This window comes from Schistocerca nitens, chromosome 4 (assembly GCF_023898315.1).
Source record: "Schistocerca nitens isolate TAMUIC-IGC-003100 chromosome 4, iqSchNite1.1, whole genome shotgun sequence".
Taxonomy (NCBI): Eukaryota; Metazoa; Arthropoda; class Insecta; order Orthoptera; family Acrididae; genus Schistocerca; species Schistocerca nitens.
In genome coordinates this window covers 845,220,370-845,241,341 of record NC_064617.1, presented here as the reverse complement: position 1 = coordinate 845,241,341, position 20,972 = coordinate 845,220,370, and the positions used below count along the sequence as shown (strand labels likewise).

General features: G+C 38.8%; 1 protein-coding gene across 5 annotated transcripts in view; it reads right to left on the bottom strand.

Moving 5' to 3' along the window:
• Positions 1 to 20,972, bottom strand: part of LOC126253280 (CCR4-NOT transcription complex subunit 7) — a 111,265-nt gene that overhangs the window by 60,517 nt on the left and 29,776 nt on the right. For all 5 annotated transcript variants that reach the window (XM_049954501.1, XM_049954504.1, XM_049954505.1 and 2 more), the window contains 2 exons: positions 17,448 to 17,590; positions 7,755 to 7,951 (listed from right to left, as the gene is read on the bottom strand). In XM_049954501.1, coding sequence (XP_049810458.1) covers positions 7,755 to 7,951; positions 17,448 to 17,590 — 340 coding nt within the window. The remainder of the gene's footprint in view (positions 1 to 7,754; positions 7,952 to 17,447; positions 17,591 to 20,972) is intronic.

Genomic DNA, 20,972 nt, shown 5'->3' with positions numbered 1-20,972 from the left:
AGAGACCTATTTTGTGTTCTGTTGTTAATGTGGATACTGTAAACATTCACAGGTATCGATGCAACTGTGAAATGTCCACTCATAACTAAGTAACTTACTGTGAAACAACTGGCTTTGATATCACACTTTTATTCAGAGCCAATAGCAATAGTAATACACATGTCTGTGAAAGTTATTAATGAACAGAAAATATTTATAGCATGGAGAGGAAATCTACTCACTCAATGACAACAAACAGAAACACGCAGACTTAAAACTGCTGTTTCAGAATAAGGGTCCCTTTCCTCAGAACAAGAGGAAAAGCTTGTGATAAGAGATGTTGTTGTTGTTGTTGTTGTTTATTTATGGTGCTTAACATCATGGTTATCAGCATCCTTATATTTACTGAACAATTTTAATAAGGCTAGAACATATAAAATCCAGATATGCAAAAAAGCTACACACGATCACATCTGATCTCTCACACTCAGCACACGAAGCCACTCTTAATGGTGCAAAAATAAAAACCAATATATGACAAACTATTAAAATGTTGTTAGCAGACCAGGAAAGTAACCAAGAAGCAAATGAAGAAAACATGATTGGCTGTTCACTAACGTAATAACTGAATGAGCCAATCATCCCCTACACACACTAAAATGTCCTGCCTAACAGCTTAGGAAGGTCAGACAAAACATATAATTTTAAATCACATGCCATATCATCTCATTATCACTGAAAATAAAGAACGGCAGGTCTGCCAATAAACCAGTTTCTACCCTCTCGTCTGTATAAACGACTCTCAGTTAAAATGTGTCTAACTGTAATCAGCATGTGGTTCCCAAGTCATGCAGCGACCGTAAACCATAAAATTACCAAATATGCAGCAACCAGCAGCAAAATCATATTTTATTTATTCACTATTGCAAATCGATTTCAACTGATTAACAGCCATCATCGGTGCTTTCAACCAATATGTGCCCTGAGTAGTAATACTGTCTTAAGCAGAGATCAAACAGTATTAATACTCAGGGCACATATTGGTTGAAAGCACCGATGATGGCTGTTAATCAGTTGAAATCGATTTGCAAAAGTGAATAAATGAAACATGATTTTGCGACTGGTTCCTGCATATTTGGTAATTTTATGTGATCAGCATGTCACATGCATCATAACCAGCGGATCATTAAGTTCCAGAAAGAAGCTATGGGTTAGTGAGCTGCTTCCTAGTCAAAGATTTGCTAAGCGCACATCACTCTTCTAACTGGCCAGCCTCTTTTTATTGATCACAGCTTGTTATCTGTCATCTTCAACCACTCTTCCTCCAAAAGATGCATGATGCACCTTCTCAGCAATGACACCACAGCATGCGGAGGGATAGGACAGTGGATTATGTCAAGAAGGCTGCATGCCTCCTTGGCTGCGGCATCAGTAAAATTCATTCTCAAGAATCCCCATATGTATTAGTACCTAGAAGAATAACAACTCCTTTCCCTGTCTTTGCAACTGCAAAAGGGCATCATGTACGTTCTGGGAATCAGAGCAGATCTGGAATTTCAAACGATGATTGCATTTCATCTGATACACAGTTCTATGAATCACATAGTGTTCAACGTTAAATACAGTAAACTCACTGGGAAGGCAGAGTCTGGCAATGAGCAGTTCACAGGACTCCTCATTTTGGATTATATGCTACCGACAAACTGTGAAAAAAATCATGCTTAAAACATTCCCCTGAGGGACACTGTGAAGTTGGGGAATTTATCAGCAATAACAGTCCTGACCCTGAGCCCAAAATGACATCAGCAAGGAAGAAGCGCCGAAAAATTGAGAGAGAACCATGAAATCCCCATTTGTGTAACTGATATATGATACTGTGCCTCCATGTCAATGCCATATGCCGTTTCAATGTCAAAAATGATTTATACTATATGTTGCTTTCATATTAATGCTTCCAGTAGTGTTCGGTTAGTGAGAAAAAGAGACTGGTAAGGCTCAATGCTACAATAACTGACTTACCTTGTATCCTTACACCTTACCAGTCCCATAACCTCCCAGATTTCCTCTCTTCTACCAGGTGCAGTCCCTGCTTCTCAAAGTAAGTTTATATCTTTCTACATGTTTACATCTGATCCCACTTCATGAACAGTTTCTTTATATCCCTATCACAACAACTGACATAAACAATTTGTTTCTAAAAGTACAAACCCAGAACATAATATAATGTAGCAAGAGATAATAGAATCAGCAACGGAATGTCATGATATAAAAAGCCAGTGGATGAGGGGAAGATAAAGAGAAGGCAGAAGAAAGGGGGAGGGAGGAAGGGAGGCAGTATTCAACTGATACTACAGAGACCTGTATGCCTATTACAACTGTACATTAAAAAATGGAGACGTTTATTGAGTAATACTAATCACATGGAACAAATGTGCAAAAACAATGGAGCTGAAGTATGTGTAGTGCAATGTTAGTTACTGAAAATGAGGTTACTTTCTTGTTAGAAACAATACCAATGGCAAAAGCGTCATATTAACTACCAAATGCATACTGGTAACTTATTACTATAGCAATCTGAAAAAAATTGCATTTACAATAAATGCAAATATAGGTGGAAATTCTGTCTCAAAATGTGGAAACACAATCTTACATAATGAATGCTATTTCATAGCAAATTTTATCCAAATGAAGTATTCTATCAAAGAAACAATGAGATGACAAAAGTCTTGGGATACGACCTCCTAATATTGTATCAGATTTCCTTTTACCCATACAGTGCAGTAACTTGACATGGCATTGACTCAACAAGTCGTTGGAAGTTCCATGCAGAAATATTAAGCCATGCTGCCTCTATAGCTACTTGTAATTGTGAAAGTGTTGCCAGTGCAGAATTTTGGGCACAAATTGATGTCTTGACTATGTCCCAAATTGTTTGATGGGATTCATGTCGGACGATCGGTATGGCCAAACCAATAGCGCAAATTGTCCAGAATGTTCTTCGGACCAATTGTGAACAACTGTGGCCCAACATGGCTCATTTTTCATCTGTAAAACTTCCATTTGTTGAGAACACGAAGTCCATGAATGGCTGCAAATGTTCTCCAAGTAGCCAAACATAACCATTCCAGTCAATGATCAGTTTAGTTGGACCAGAGGACCCAATTATTCCATGAGAGCACAGCCCACACCATTATGGAGCCAACACCAGCTTGCTTGTTGACAACTAGGGTCCATGGGCTTTGTGGGGTCTTTGCCACACTCAAACCCTACCACCAGCTCTTAGCAACTAAAATCGGGACTCATCTGATCAGGCCATGGTTTTCCAGTCATCTAGGGTCCAAGCAGGTTTTGTCACGCTGCTAACAAAGGCACTCGCGTCCGTCATCTGCTGCTGATGCCCATGAACACCAAATTTTGCCGCACTGCCCTAAAGGATACATTCATCATACATCCCACCTGTATTTCTGTGGTTATTTCATGCAGTGTTGCTTGTCTGTTAGCACTCACAACTCTATACAAACACTGTTGCTCTCAGCCATTAAGTAAAGGCCGTCAGCCACTGCATTGCCCATGGTGAGAGGTAATGACTGAAATGTAGTATTCTGGCACATTCTTGACACTGTGGGTGATGACATACCGAATTTCCCAACAAGTTCCAAAACGGAATATCCCGTGCATCTAGCTCCAACTACCATTCAGCATTTTAAGTCTTAATACCCGTCATGCAGCCATGATCATGTCGGAAACCTTGTCACACAAATCATCTGAGTACAAATGACAGCTCAGCCAAGGTACTGCCCTTTTCTACACTACCAAATACTACACATCACTATCCCATGACTTTTGCTCAATCAATGTAGCTTCAAATAGCTTTATTTTCTAAATACAAGTATCTAAAATGTAACCAATTTCCAGTTACTAGTATTGCACATCACCAGATGAAGCCCAATTTGGGAAGATAATGTGTGTAAAAACATGTTTGCAACCAAAAAAAGTGCACAAACACAATGAAGCGTCAGTGTGTTCAATGCTCTAGTACTTCGTCAATTGTGGGTGGTTGGATGGTCTATATGGATGGTCTATACAAGACACATGCTGTGTAATGCAATGTAGGACTTTACCATGGACCTATCAGCTTAGAACAAAGAAACACAAACATTTGTCAACTCGTTACAATTCAAAAGTTGGTGCAATTTGGACACTTTAATATGGCAGTTTTAGGTAGCAAATGTTTTGAACTGTGGTTGCTCCAAATAACAGTAGAGGTCGAGCCTGAACTACCTCATTTACGACACAGCCAACCTCAACAAGCAACTGTAAAATAGTCATTAATGAATTCTGTGTGTTGCACTTTGCACATCGTTTTCTTTTATTATTTTGAAATAAGTACATAGACTAATCCAGATCCATCACAGATTTCAACTACGACCTTCACCACACCATAAGGTATCAGGAATCCCTATAACCATGTGTCAGTTCTGCTTTCGCAGAAACACAGAACACGGATGTAGGCTGGCTGCCCTGGTGCCCTGCAAGACAGAGGCGGGACTTGTAACCGTGCACTTTTCCTCTCCTCTCCCCTTTGAGAGTCTTAAATCTAGTTTGTTTACACTTGAGGCTGACTGCCAGTTTATAGTGTCCATACTTTGGAGTATAGCAACAGGCAAACAAAATCTGTGTATGTTTTTTGTATTTCTATGGTAAGCATCTTGTCCAATCTACCTGTTGCATTGGTAACAGGTTTGACTGCCCTTGAAGGATTGAAATCGATGATCTCTATATCTCGTAATTATCAAACTGGGTACAAAAATAAAAGTAATGTTGAGGAACATCTTAAATCAAAGAAGCAGTCTGTTCACCGTAGGAAGGTGCTGATGCTTATTAGCAGAAACACTCCTTTGTTCCAAGTCTTAAATAGTGCCACAACATGAAAACCAGCGAAGTAGTTCACTATTAACCCTTCACTGCTGCATACATATACACACATCCTGCTATGCCATTTCCTCTGGAGCTGTGGATGTGGATGTGGATGTGGATGTGGATGTGGATGTGTGTGTGTGTGTGTGTGTGTGTGTGTGCTGCTTGGGTTTTGCTAGAATGCTTTGGACATCTGTATGCATCCTGATTCACTGACCTCTCACTGCTGTGGACAACATACTTCCACGCCTCGGTGAATCAAAAAGTTTCAAGTGTTTACCATACAATGTATGTGACTCATTTGGAAAAAAATAAATAAATAAATATTTTAATACCTTCAATCATTTTATGAGATATGACTATTTTTATGACTACACGATTCACGATGCACAAGGACGTGAATAGGCACATCACTCATGACTGTCCATTGGATATAAAACCCAATAACTCTAATACGGAATGTTATAATTCTGCTCTCAATTTTAAATACATTTTGGCACCTTATCTACATTTCATTCACTGGAATGTACGAGTTAAAAATCAACCACATGGGAAGTTTACACGTATTTTCACCTCTGCAAACTCTTTAAAATCGTGCAATGTTTTACTGAATTTGATGCAGCACAGTAAATACGATGGATAACAAAAAGAAATTCAGTTCCTTATCAAGTGAAGATATCAGACTGTATTTTGACTGCAGCACTGTTGGTGAGAGAAGTAGGAAACAAAACTGACAGCGAGATGGAAACATTTACAGACTAGGACAGAGACAGATATTGTCCTGAAATCTAAATATTCTCCACATTTGATGGACAACATTGGCGACATCTTAGCAATACAATGGCAACTACCTGCAAAAGACTACACCAACAACAATATTGCAAAGCAGCTGTACCACAAAACTGATGTCTACAGCAGTCACACTGCAGCAATGCTGATGGCAACACTTTCGTGGACAAATATTGCCATAAAATATGGTCCACGTAAAGACCCCTTATGAGGCTATCATAACATTACTAAGTTTTCTCCTCAAATAAAGAACACTGGAGATACACTGACTGGAAAAACTGCAACACCAAAGAACATGGGTCATTTAACTGATAAGTGAGGTGCCAGGTAATTGATTACTGTAGGGCCAAATGAAACACTAATTACAGTAAAGGTTGCCCATACAGTCACATCAATACACAGTATATTGGCGGCAACACAGATTTGTATTCTCACATACATCTACTCATACAGGCACTGGTTACTTTACCCTGCAGAAACACCAATATGAAAGTGAGTTGTAACTGATGTAAGCCTGGAATGGGACCTCGGCATTGTGGGCAAGTTCACTCTGGAATAAGCAGCTCACCAAGTATACAAATGGTTCAAATGGCTCTAAGCACTATGGGACTTAACATCTGAGGTTATCAGTCCCCTAGACTTAGAACTACTTAAGCCTAACTAACCTAAGGACATCACGCACATCCATGCCCGAGGCAGGATTCGAACCTGCGACCGTAGCAGTTCTGGACTGAAGTGCCTAGAATCGCTCGGCCACAGCGGCCGGCACCAAATATACACCATACACAGTTACATCCATCATTCACATTCAGACAGAACCTACTCTCATCACTGAAGACAACAGACTGCCATTCCACTCTCCAGTCAACTCTTTCACACCATCACAGTAGTAATACTTGGTGGTGTCGTGAAGTCACTGGGAATATGGCCAGAGGCATACATGATTTTAACCCTCTGCAAGCAAACAGCTCCCAATGATCCCTGATTATGCAGCAGAGGCAACATGTGCCCTGGTTTCATTCCTGGATGACATGCGGTTGGCTACCGCTGCTTGTATAATGCTCTGATCTTGACATGCATCTGTACTATGCAGATATCCACAACCTGGTCCACAGGTGTGGGAGTGTTCCACAGGCCACTACTGACAGCAGTGACACACCGCCAATCCACTGTGCCCTAATGTGTGTAGCAATCAATCAATTTGTCCATTCAGGTTCCCAAAGGCCAACAATGCAACCCTGCTCAAATAGTTTAAGCTGTTCAACAGCAGTACATACCCATCGGTGGCACACGGTTGTACCCCAGAATGAATATTGCAAACTGTGTTCACCTCTAAACGTAGCACAGCTACTGCCTGCAGAGTCAAAACAAAAGTGCACAGACAGACCTCCCGATCACCTATGATGTAACAAATTAACTGCTAACACTACAAGCCCTCAAGATGCACATATTATACCCTGGTGCAGCTGAACAGCCCTTGAGGGTGTTGGCCCCCCACCCCAATCCCAGCAGTGTATTATTAATGACAAAGGTGCCATTTCTATCAATATTCTTTTCTCAGAAAACTTGAAATTTCCACACAAAATAGACTGATTTAAGAAATGAGGTTAGCACATTGTCATGTTCTGACATGAAATTCATTTAGTATGAATCTAGGGTTCTGCCACAAAAATTCAAATACTGTTGCTCAGCTTTCATACATTTGTTCTGTACAGTGACGTAAAATCGTTTGAGTGAAATGTCACATTTGGTATAAAGGCCCACCATTCTCATCAACAACAAAACATTTTGACATGCCCACAATGACAAGTAATTACAATAAAAACTGACAGTACTTTGAAAATTGTATCCCTGTCACAAATTAACTGCAAACTGGAACCTCACAGTCTCTCTACTTTCCTTGGCAACATCTCAAATGAGATTAAAAAACTACATGGGATTCACTATTGTTAATGAAATGAAAGTCTAGTTTCTTTCTGCCCTCAGTCTTAACATTACTCCATACTATGCCGACACATTAATTTCATCAGAAAACTGATACTATATAATTTATGACTTTTAAAACTTACGATAAGTTGAATTTGAAGTTAAACTGCCACGTTGTGTATGCACCACCAGGTGTCTTGCCATTCTCGTCTAGAAACGTCAACCCCAATTGGATAATCCGTAAGAGATCGACATTGCAGCGTAGCAATTGATATTGATAGTCTGCTGTGCTGCGGAATTCGCCAATTGGTCGTGCCACAACACCAGGGAACTCAGTATCCTGGGGAAAAAAACTCCCATTCATCAACTGTCAATAAGCATCGTCATTACTAATGTAAGTTTTATCACAATAAAAGATCTTTATGCAGCATTTGAGTTTCACAGACATTTTGTTAGACATAATGAAACTATTTCTACTCCTTTGTTTTGGACAAAAATTCTTCTAGAAGATTGCTTAATGGTATGCAGTTATAAAGCACTCGCTACTATCAATTTGAGGCAAAACATTCAAATTCAAGGTGCTTAAAGATTACTTTGATTTACCACAAAAAAATTCAAGCTTGCTCTTATCAAAAACACATTTTTTTTTTTTAATTTGTATCAGACACATAATATTGCAAATATTAATAAAATATATCAGTACAAGTATGGCAATAGAACAGTCTTGCACTTTTAACAAACAATCACATAACACAACGTAGTATAGCAACTCACCAAGCACCAGCAAGACGGAAAACACAAAAGTTAAGGAAATGTGCAAGCTTTCGGAGCCAGTGGCTCCTTCTTCTGGCAGATGCGCTGAAGGGGAAAGTAGAGGGATGGAACAAAAGGACTGGTGAGTTTTAGAACAGCACAGAGTTACGGAAAAGTTGCCCAGAGCCCTGGGTCAGGGGAGACTTAACAGACAGGATGAGGACTTCTCAATAACCTTGGCTTTCTTCCAGATGCTAAACGAGTTGGCTGGTTTCTATACAACTGATCAAAATTCTAGTACCGTTGCTTTGTTTTCGCTCCAAAACGTTTATTTAATCATTAAGGACTGTGGCTTCCTGATCTTTGCTCTACGTAATTGACTTGTTTAATTAGTCTGTGTTGAAGGCATGAAAGATATTAGTGGTTCGCCTTCATTCCTAGTTATTTTTGAGTTTAAGTTTGGAATAAGAGAAGTACAGTTTCAGGTCTGACAAGGGAACCTCCCCACGCACCCCCTCAGATTTATTTATAAGTTGGAACAGTGGATAGGCCTTAAAAACTGAACACAGATCAATCGAGAAAACAGGAAGAAGTTGTGTGGAACTACGAAAAAAATAAGCAAAATATACAAACTGAGTAGTCCTTGCGCAACATAGGCAACAACAAGGACAATGAGAGTTCAGGAGCGCCGTGGTCCCGTGGTTAGCGTGAGCAGCGGCGGAATGAAAGATCCTTAGTTCAAGTCCTCCCTCAAGTGAAAAATTTATGTTCTTTATTTTCGCAAAGTTATGATCTGTCCGTTCGTTCATTGACGTCTCTGTTCACTGTAATAAGTTTAGTGTCTGTGTTTTGCGACCGCACCGCAAAACCGTGTCATTAGTAGACGAAAGGACATACCTCTCCAATGGGAACCGAAAACATTTGATCGCAAGGTCATAGGTCAACCGATTCCTCCACAGGAAAACACGTCTGATATATTCTATACGACACTGGTGACGGCATGTGCGTCACATGACAGTAATGTGTTGTCGACCCACCTAACTTGTACACTTGGCGAATGGGTAAAAAGATTCTTCTACCTTGCCCGATTTAGGTTTTCTTGTGGATGTGATTATCACTCTCAAAAACATGATCACATCGGACGGACAGACGGACTGATAATAATTCTCTGAAAACAGAAAATTAAAATTTTCACTAGAGGGAAGACTTAAACCAAAGACCTCTCGTTCCACAGCTGCTCACGCTAACCACAGGACCACGGCACTCCTGACAACAAATGACCTTTGAAGTTGCATATCTTGCACATGGACTACTCAGTCTGTACATTTTGCTTATTTTTTTCATTGTTCCACACAACTTCTTCCTGTTTTCTCGATTGATCTGTGTTCAGTTTTTCAAGCCCTATCCACTCTGCCAATTTATAACTAAATCTGAGGGGGGTGCGATGGGGAGGTTCCCTTGTGAGAAGACATACACGAACTGTGCTGGGAATAATTAAATGAAATGATATTTCTAAAAATCCCTCTTCTTATTAAAACTTGTGAGACTGATGAAGCACGCAGATGTTGTACCGAAGCAGGTGGATCCTTATGCTCATCTTCCCCCTACAATTATTTTTTGTGAATATTTTCAATATTGCGATATATATGGCACCTGTACCTAAAATATCAAATATTGACTCAGGGCTTAACCAAATTAACTTTATTGTTTATTACATTCTTTTGGTTATTTAAAATTTATTAGTGTGACAAGAATGAGATTTTCACTCTGCAGCGGAGTGCGCGCTGATATGAAACTTCCTGGCAGATTAAAACTGTGTGCCAGACCGAGACTCGAACTCGGGACCTTTGCCTTTTGCGGGCAAGAGCACTTGCCCGCGAAAGGCAAAGGTCCTGAGTTGGAGTCTCGGTCCGGCACACAGTTTTAATCTGCCAGGAAGTTTCATTAGTGTGACTAGTTTACTGGAAAAATAAACTAATCACAAAACATCAGTAACCTAAAACTCCATTAGCATTATTCATATGTAAACATATATCCAATTAATAATGTAGATATAGTAGATGAAAAAGGCCATGTCAATAACTATAGCATTTATAAAGCTAATGATGAGAACATGTTAGAAACTTATGCACTCATTTAGTTTCTAAGTAATTAGCTTCTTCAGTTAAAACAATGTTACTGGATTAGAATTCCATACTTTGGCAAACTAGCCAGTATAATTCAACAGAAATTATCATTGTATCTAAAACTCATTTTTCAAACAAAGCTTCTTCCATTGTTCGGTTACTCAGAAAAGTAAATCTTTAACTGTCAAAATACAGTAAACAAAAGCAGCTAACTTTAGTTTTAATTATTGAAAACTTTGAAGAGTAATGTTGAAAGCCACTTTATGTAAGTCTGTGCTGTCTTAGAAAGCAGCAACACCTATGTCTGAAAATCTAAGATAATTTACTGCAGACGATTTTTTACACTTTACTAATCAGAAAATGTACTGCAATTAACTTCAATTTTGGGTCTGGGAATACGCTCCACGATTCAGTGCCCTCCCCCCCCCCCAAGTACACACGATTCTGATTCACTCCGGCAAACAACACACAAATGTTAATAGGCGATGTTTTAGTCGCAATGGAGTCCAAAGCCTAAAGACACACATAGACACAATAGTTTGAAACATGTTTCCTCTAAGGAGATTACAAAAAAAATTGTCACAAAAATCTTTCGATTCTTACAGTTATATGTGGGCTGCAGATTATTGAAAACTCATGCTGACTTTACAGAACAAGCTTTTAACTATTGCTGCCATCACTCAAAGATAACTTGATAGATATAAATATCCCTGAATTTCCCCACCAGTGCATAGCAGAACATGATAATAACATTAAATAGAAAGAACTACTTAATGTTCTGCAAAATTTATTTAATGTAAGTATCCTTGATAGATATAAATATCCCCCATGAACCATGGACCTTGCCAAGTTGGGGTGGCTTGCGTGCCTGTATGATACAGATACTTGTAGCTTTACCGAAGGTGCAGCCACATCAGGGGGCTCCTGGAGAGGACAACAGCATTTTCAGTGGTTGCAAGGGGTCACCAGTCAGGATGGCTGACTGATCTAGCCTTGCAACATAAGTAAACATCGACTTGCATGACGGTACTGCAAATGGCTGAAAGCAAGGGAAACTACAGCTGTTATATTTCCACAGTACATGCAGCTCTACTGAATGGTGTAATGATGATTCCATTCTCCTTAGTAAAATACTACCCAGGTAAATTAGTCCCCCATTCTGATCTCCAGACAGCAGCTATTCAGGAGGACATTGCCATCAGGAGAAATGAAACTAGCATTCTATGCATCACAATGAGGAATGTTACTACCCTTAAGTTGGGGGGTATGCAGGTAAAAAGACTGGAATTTGATAGTAAGAAAAGGACAATATATAAAAATGGTAGGAGAACATGGAGTGACAGAGATGAATGAACTTAAAAGCCTTCTAGTGCAATTCTGCACTGAGCAGAAGTTAATCATTGCCAACACTTGGTTTAAAAATCATGAAATAAGGTTAATGACAATATTACAAAAAGTCAGGATGGAATAATGACAATATTATGAGGAGGACTGTTGCTACTCACCACATACCGGAGATGCTCAGTCACAGATGTTGTGCCTATCTGCGACTCGGAGTCTCTACTATATCATAACAACTATCTTTTACGTAATATTGTCAGTATTACAGAAAGGGTATACTGCGCTCTCACCATACAGAGGAGATGTTGAGTTGCAGACAGCACAACTAAAAAACAGCTAGACACGTGAGCTTTTGGCCAAAACACCTTCTAAAGATGATGTAACACACACACACACACACACACACACACACACACACAGACACAGGACCACTGTCTGGCCACTGAGGACAGCCTCAGTGGCCAGAGCCTGTTCTTGAATGAATGTGTGTGTGTGTGTGTGTGTGTGTGTGTGTGTGTGTGTGTGTGTGTGTGTGTGTTGTCTACTCTAGAAGGCCTTTTGGCCGAAAACTCACATGTTTAGCAGCCTTTTTTGTTTTTCCTGTCTGCATCTCCACTGTATGGTGAGTTGCATTCTATCCTTGTCATTATTTCCATCCCAGATTTTCCATTGTGTGAAAGAAGGTTATAGACATTGAAGAGACTAGTGACATTGGAAGATTTCAAACAGATTATAACATAATGGTAGACAGAGATTTTGAAACCAGATTTTAAACTGAAAAACATTTCAAGGAGCCGAAGGGGACTCTCGCTATAAGAACTAAACATTAAAACTGAAGAAATTTCAGAAAGACAGGAAATGAAGGAGATGAGACATGGATAAGCTGAAAGGACTAGAAGTTGTTGAGAGTTTCAGAAAGGGTATTAGGTAATGACTGGCTGAAACAGGGGTAAGAAACCCATTAGGAGATGAACGGATAGCCTTCAGAGATGAAATAGTGAAGATAACAGGGAATCAAATACGTAAAAAGACAAGACCTAGTAGAAATCCTTGGATAACACAGTAGATATTGAATTTAATCGAATAAAGGAGAAAATATAAAAGCACAGCAAATGAAGCAGGCCAAATTAATACAAGTATCTAAAAATTAGATTGACAGGAAGTATAGAATGTCAACACAATAAGGCTACACAAGAAATTCAAAGTTGTAGAAGCATGTACAACTATGGGAAAGTTATATGCCACCTATAGAAAAATTAACATGATCTTTGGAGAAAACAAAAGCAACTCCATGACTATTAAGAGTTCAGATGGCAACCTCATACTAAGCAAGGAAGGGAAGGATGCTAGATGTAAGGGATGTGCAGAAGAGCTACGGAAAGGAAACAAAAGCAATATCATGTACGGGGAGGAGGAATTTGACAGAGCTCTGATGACCTAAGTAGAAACAAGTCCCTTGGAGTTTGAGACATTACTTCAGAATTGTTGAGATCGTTCGGACAAGCCATCCATGATAAAACTATTCCTGCAGATATGTGTCAGTTTAACAAGTTATGGTTGTGAAATACTGACAAAAATATTTCAGAAGAATAGAAAAATTGGTAGAAGCTAACCCTGGGAAGGATCTGTTTGGAACATATGAGGCAATAATGACCCTACAACTCATCTTAGAAAGTAAAACATTCCGAACATTTGATAATTTAGAGAAAGCTTTTGAAAATGTTGACTGGCATACACTCTTTGAAATTCTGAAGGTAGCAAAGGTAAAATACAAGGGAGCAAAAAGTTGTCTACGACTTTTACAAAAAGAAGGAAGAAAGATTAGAGTTTAATGTCCCATCAACATCGAGACCATTAGATATGTAGCACAAGCTCTGATTAGGGAAGGATAGGGAGGGAAATCAGTCATGCCCTTTTACAGGAACCATCCTGACATTTGCCTTAATGGATTTAGGGAAATCATACAAAACCTAAATTTGGACGGCTGGACAGGGATTTCAGCCACTGTCCTCCTGAATGCAATTCCAGTGTGCTAACCACTGCACCACCTCACTAGGTAGATGTAAATGTAGATACACAACTTGTACTGCAGTTATGATAGTCGATGGGCATGAAACGGAAGCAGTAGCTAAGAAGTGAATGAGACAGGGTTGTAGCCTCTCCCAATGTTTTCCAATATGTACACTGAGCAAGCAGTAATGTAAACCTAAGAGAAATGAAGGGTAATTTAGTTTAGTTGAATTAAATCAGGTGATGTTAATGGAGGATGATCAGGGAATTAGACAATAAAAGTAGTTGTTGAGTTTTGCTATTTAAACAGTAAAATAACTGTTGATTCCCAAAGAAGAGAAGATATAAAATGCAGACTGGCAACAGAAAGAAAAGTATTTCTGAAAAAGAGAAATTTGTTACCCTTGAATATAAATTTAAATGTTAGGAAGTCTTTTATAAAGCTATTTCTCTGAAGGGTAGCCTTGGACAGAAGTTCAGATAACAATAGAATAGAAGCTTTTGACATGTGCTGCTACATAATGATGTCATAAATTAGGTTGTGGTTTCAGTGACACCAACATTGGCAGAATCCGTTGACAACCAACACAGCCAAAGACAGATGGTACCCCCCCCCCCCTCCCCAACAGTACGCCAATACATGAACAGTCACAATGCAGCTGATCTCATCACCTGACCATACAGACTTCAGGTGACAGTTGCTGAAATTCAAATAATTTTTTTTTTCCTTCATGTGACTGGGCTGAAATTCTCATACACAACATATGGACTATGAGAAACTGTCAAGTTTAATGCAGGATAGAAGTAGTTTGTGGTATCCTGAGAAATAAAAATATAACTGGGCTATAGCTCAGAATCTGTGGACTGAAATCTCCGCTTTATTAGAAACGATGGCACATTTTACTCTTAAAATTACTGTGTTGTATCTATTTTGAACTGTAGCTTGTGGGCATTAGCTGACTACAAATTATTATTACTGCTTACTGGCATTTTCATGCCAGAAGGGAGGTGATTCTGTTATATGAGGTGGGTTCCGAATGTGATTTATGTGGTCAGAGTATCTTATTCCAAAATTTATGTTTATCTTTTACATATATACTGAATGACGGTCATTGAAGGTTGTGGTATTGACATGTGCCTTTTGCTGAAGTTAATTAAAGGTGCTACTCTTGCCTTTCAATGTCATCATCATCATCATCTCAAATATGTAACAGAATGTTTCTCTCTTCATCTCATATAATCGTAAAAGTTGACCGGTTATTCCTGTAACTGAGGAAGGAGTGTATAGTACCCACCACGTTCCTTTCGGGACATATAGAGCATTCAGCATTTTTTAACAGCAAAAGCAGCAATACAGCACTTGTCTCCAAGCACAGAGGTGTTGAGGCATCCATCCCACTCAATGAAGTTAAAATAGATAGACCACCTTGATAGAATAGGTCCTAACAAATGTCAAAGGTGATCAGACATCCCGTGACCAAGCTGTCACCTCTGGTGACTGCTTCTGCCAACCCATTGTTGGCGCCACTCTGAACACAGCCTTAGAGGGAAGATCAAATAACTAATTAGGAGATACTGAATTGGATTGGAGAAAAAAAGAAATTTGTGGCACAATTTGACTAAGAGAAGAGATCGGTTGATATATGTCCTGAGGCACCAAGGAATCGTCAATTTGATAATGGAAGGAAGTATGGTAGGTAAAGTCTATAGAGGGAGACCAAGGTTTGATAAGTAGGTTCAAATGGACGTAGGTTGCAGCAGTTATGCAGAGATGAAACTGCTTGCAAATAACACCAAACACGAATACCTATACATGAATACCTATCTACTTAACATTACATAAATACTCCACAAATCATCATATAGTACGTACCAATATCACCCCACCCCCTTTCCAATGCCATTTGTAGATATTGTCCAAAAAGAGTGCCTCCTGGTATGCTATAAAAATAGAAACAAGCAAACTACGTCTCATTACAAACTCATTTCATGCCTTCCTCTCTAAGAAATTTTGGGTAAGTGGGCTGCAACAGAATCCTAATTGATTTTGGGTTTTGTTAAAAAATCTTTGCAGAGAAAGAAATGTACAATCTCCCAAATGGCATCATTACAGAAAGAACAATGAAAACTGCCGTGCTCATATGTTTTGTGACCACAGCAATGTATCTCATCAACACAAAACCTATTAGGGAAACTTGAATGGCCGGAATCTTATCTTCAGCATAGGAAGCAGAGGATCACAGACTAGCAGTACCACATGACTGAAACTTAACTATCCTGTTGTTAAACCATAAGAATTCATCTTTAACAGTTGACACATTGTTTCCTCTTTAATGGCTGACAGACTGTTCAACATCTGCCAATTTTTGCTGATGACAGATCCCACACACAACAATACTATACACAGTCTACAAATGGCTCGTACCACACAGATCAAGTATTATAAGTGCATAAGCTTCCATTTCCAGTGTCTGTTTTAATAAATTCAATTTGGATGTTAGAATACATCCAAATGGAACATTAAAACAACTATACAACCGACAGTTCAAGCTTCGGTTTTACAGTTGTTTTAGTGTAATACTGAAAATGATTTTAGTCAGGATGAGTAATGATCCTGCAAAGACTCATATTATATGATTTGGGATCTGGTTGAATTCCAAGCTCTAATTTTAAGCAGAGAAATGTTTAAAAAAAGGAACAAGAAACACAGGTTATCTCATTTCTCAGACAGAAAATATAATCATTTGACACAGATAGTGAACACATTGAGAACCAAGTTCAAACGAACTGCCAACCAAGCTCTAATACAATGTGTATCTATCAGAATTAAGAAACGTAACAGAGATCCCACCTTGTTTACAGGCAGTATCAGGAAGCTTCTAAAGAAACAGGTACAAAATAAGGCACAAGTCCTCTGATACACAAACAGTAACTGAAAACCATTCAGCAATGTGTAGAGCCTTCAATAACTACAACAGCAAAATATTATCCCATGATTCACCTTAAAACCCCAAAAAATTTTGGTCATTCTTTAAGTGGAGCAAACACCGTGTCCAGACTTGTTTTAAGTGCAACATGAACCAGTGTCCAGATTTATACAGAGAAGACAGGAACTGTATCATAAAATAACAAAAATTGATTTATTGAATACTGGCTTAAAATGTTCTTTCACAAAGGAAAACTCAAAGAATGTTGCTATCATTAAATAGCTGTACCTCACGTAAGGTGGCATAGCAAAATAAGTACTAGTGGCACTGAAAATCATCTTACATCTCAAACTCAATAATGCTGCAGGACACTACCTGCTATGTTCCACACAGAATTTGTAACAAGTAGGGCCACTCTTGATATTAAGTTATCAAAGACTTGTTCAACAGAGGAATCTGCCCTTTGATTACAAAAGGGCACAGGTAACATCCATTAACACGAAAGTAGGTAGAGGTGAACCATAGAACTTCCAGTAGTAGTAGTAGTAGTAGTAGTAGTAGTCGGAGGAGGAGGAGGAGGAGCAGGGACAGGGATCGAGGAGAGCATTGATAGGTGTGCTCATGTAATTAATAGGAATAAGTGAGTCACAACATTTGACAGTAGTAAGGACTTAATTACCATTGCCACATAATGGTATTTCTGCACCACCTGACGGATCGTCTTGAATTCTTCTTCAAGATTGTGTCGCCAAACATCCCGTATTCCACACTCTTCATTGCTAGGAATGTTTGTGTGACCCCCATGAGAACTTCCGCTACCTCCTAAAACAGACACAGGTATTTACTCACAATTTACAAGAGGCAATATATTATGAACAGCCAGAAGTAGTTGTTTACCTTTTTGGGGTTATTACTTTTTTTGTAAAATGGCATTACCTGATAAAACCACAGCAGTGGGAAATATTAGTACTTCAGACATCACAATTTCTTAATCCTATAATAATTTACGCTGACAATGCACTAACCTGTCACTGTAGGCTTCAATTCCGTTTTGTTATGCAACATTAAGCAATTAAAAAATACATTTTGTACAGCAAACATTCAGATTTGTAATGCAAAATAGCATACATGCAGATACGTACAGTGCTGTGTTGGTTCTTCATTATCTTCTAACGATCATGAACTACATACACATTCCACTTTATTCTGCATGCACCAATCACTGAGCCAAAAATGTCAACACATGACTAAAAACTTAACAATTAATAAAACTTCTACAACATAAACACCAGTGTGCTTCAACACACTTATTCCCTGCACTTAATAATATGGATGTGGCTGATAGTTGTGACAATTTCAGGTAAATTATTCTCTAATGAGCAACAACAAAGCAGAAACATGGACCACAAGACTATTTTATGATACGACAAACTCCACCAAGTAGCCAAACCCAAAAAACCCAAATTACTACACTGTGAATTACACACGGAGATCTTTTTTCCTACTGTCACTAATTTCATGGTTTCTGAGATGACTCAAAACTGAATATCCCACGGCAGAAGTGATGAGTTCTCAGAGAAAAGCATTCAGTCATGAAGATACACAAGCCAATGCAACGAATTGCTTCTGATACAGTCTGAATGACAAGAGCATAATGCAACAAAAAAGAACTGAACAAATTATGCCACAACTAAGTTAATGTGCAGCGTGTATGAATCAACAATAATGACAAGTCATCTTTAAAAAGGAAGTTTTAATTCAAATGCTTAAGAAATCTGATGCATACACGAAATAACATGTTACTGTAAACAAACATGTTGTTGTAATTCCGGAGCTGTCTATATGCAGTATAATGACTGTAGAAATGTGACACTCATATAGACTAGAGTACAAAGTCCTGTAAAAGAAATGAGACACATTAATAACCCTACTAACCAATCAGTTACACAAACAAAAATACATTTAAAAACTTGCAACTCCAAAAAGTTTGTAAATGCAGCTTTATCTCAGAAGAAAAAAAAAAAAAAAAAACTATAGCCCCCATATCTCTGCACGTCTGTGTGCAGGTGGTAGAAACTCAGATTTTCATGCAAAGTTTACTTTTCCAGATGAAGTGATGGATTTGTTGGATTTCTGTTTCATAGTCTGCTAATATGTAGGACATAGAGGTGTCCAGTCTCCCTCCTCAGAGCTGTCAGGCTAATGAATTACGCATTCCTGTTAGATGGACACCAACCAAACTGGGACGAGTCTTTCACATTGATGTTATGGGTCAGCTGTGTGTAGCTTGTATAATTTGGACTGTAAAATGGGTTCCTTCCAAGAGAGTGGGATGAAGTTGTAGTTTTTCTGTCTATATACCAGGTAGTAGAAGTCAATAGTGATCGTTGTAAATTTTGTAAAATAATAATTACCTTCAGGCAGTTTCATTGGTGTTTCTATCTTGTGAAGCTCATAAAATAGACTGATGGTATGCACTACCAGCGAATGCCATGGGTAAAATTTGTCCAGTGGTTGGAGGCAGCTCACTGAATCACAGCATAGAGAGACTTTTTCTTCCTTAAACACATACGTTCCACGGTTTGGATGAGGGCTACAAAGTTGGTCATAAAAATGATGTGTGCTCAATGAATCTCCCTATCCATATTGCATAATCAACAATGTTGTTGTTCTTATATCAACTGGACAGATGAGTCCTTAGCAGGGGTAGTCATGAAATACTGGAAAGTAGTTATCATCTGTACTTAATAAGGTATGTGCTCTCTATACAGCCTCGGAACATGCCAAAATGTGTTATACAATGGGCTACCTCAAAAGGGAGGTTTTCATCATTATACAGAGTAGGCACTATCAGGCACTCAACGGATTGTTGCTGCATAAATGAGTCTACCATTACTAACCCAAGTCAATATTCCTGCTTCTAGCCTTACTCCACTGCAATGGATCGGTACAGCAGGCAACGTACTAACAGTGCAGCAGTTCAGTTTACAACGTTTTTATTTAAGTACAAGAAGCTATAAGGTCAACCCATCAGCAAACCAAAGGCGTCTCGTTTTACAACACAGTTCCTTCTTTAGAAGTCAAGTGTGGTAGTCAAGTCAGTTAGTAGTTCCCAAACAAGAGTCCTATGAAGCAATGTTGCTCAACCCCACCAGATAACAGAACATTGCCTAAGAATAATTCAGAGTGAGGATGTAAAATCCTTACTCCACTGTAGTGTGTTACTGCAGTTTCCACAGGTTTGAATGAGAACCCATGCTTCAAAATCCCATTTCTGTCCTCTTGTATATGGCTCCATGAAATAAGTAGACATTAGCACCCACTGATGAAGCATTGTAGTGTATACAGAGGTCATAAATATACAGTGTGAATGACGCAGTGGGCCAGCTGTAAATATGATGTTATTAACAGTAACTGAAAAAACTGTCAACTCTCAGAGTCAATCCCTGTGTATTCCATTGTTGTGGATATGATCAAGATTCTTCACACATCTATAGAATGATGTGCTAAGTGCACTGCTAATACGTCCATTAGTGTTCCATGGTGGTGACAGTGATGATCTCACCCCCACTCGAAGTAACATGGGCTTGAGAGAGAGGAACGAGTTTCCTCTGTCATCTGTACAATATCTTTAATTATGTCTGAAGAGTGTGAATGATTTTAGTCTGAAGACTGGTAGCAACCACTAGTTTAGAACAGAAGGGTCCTCAATTCACTGTTCTGAATACCCAAGAATAACTGGTGTGGAAGAGGTCGGCAGGAAAGTTCCGCTGAAGGAAGCATGTTAAGACCAAGTTATACATATGAGATCCATCCTGTTATATGAGCCATGATCTGTATTGAAATTCCTAGCTTTGCTGTGATATATTGGCTGGAACTGTGTCATTCAGCAACTGGTCAATTTATTGTTCTCTATGAGATCAATTTTTTCAGTCCCAGAGTCAACTGTAACTACTGAAATTCCAAGCAATATCAACGGTGGTGAGGAATGCTTCACTATGTTGAAAGAGGAGTCCCATTTCTTAGAAAAGAGATGATGCAGGCTATATTGCAGCTGAAAATTCTTGTATGTACAAGGAAATAAATGACTGCAGGTTACCATTTTCACAATTTTACAATATGCAATGAAGCATTTATAGGAAGGAAGGTAATTTCCTGAAAATTTTGTTTCTTGAAATGTGATGCAGATGTTGGAATAGTAGTA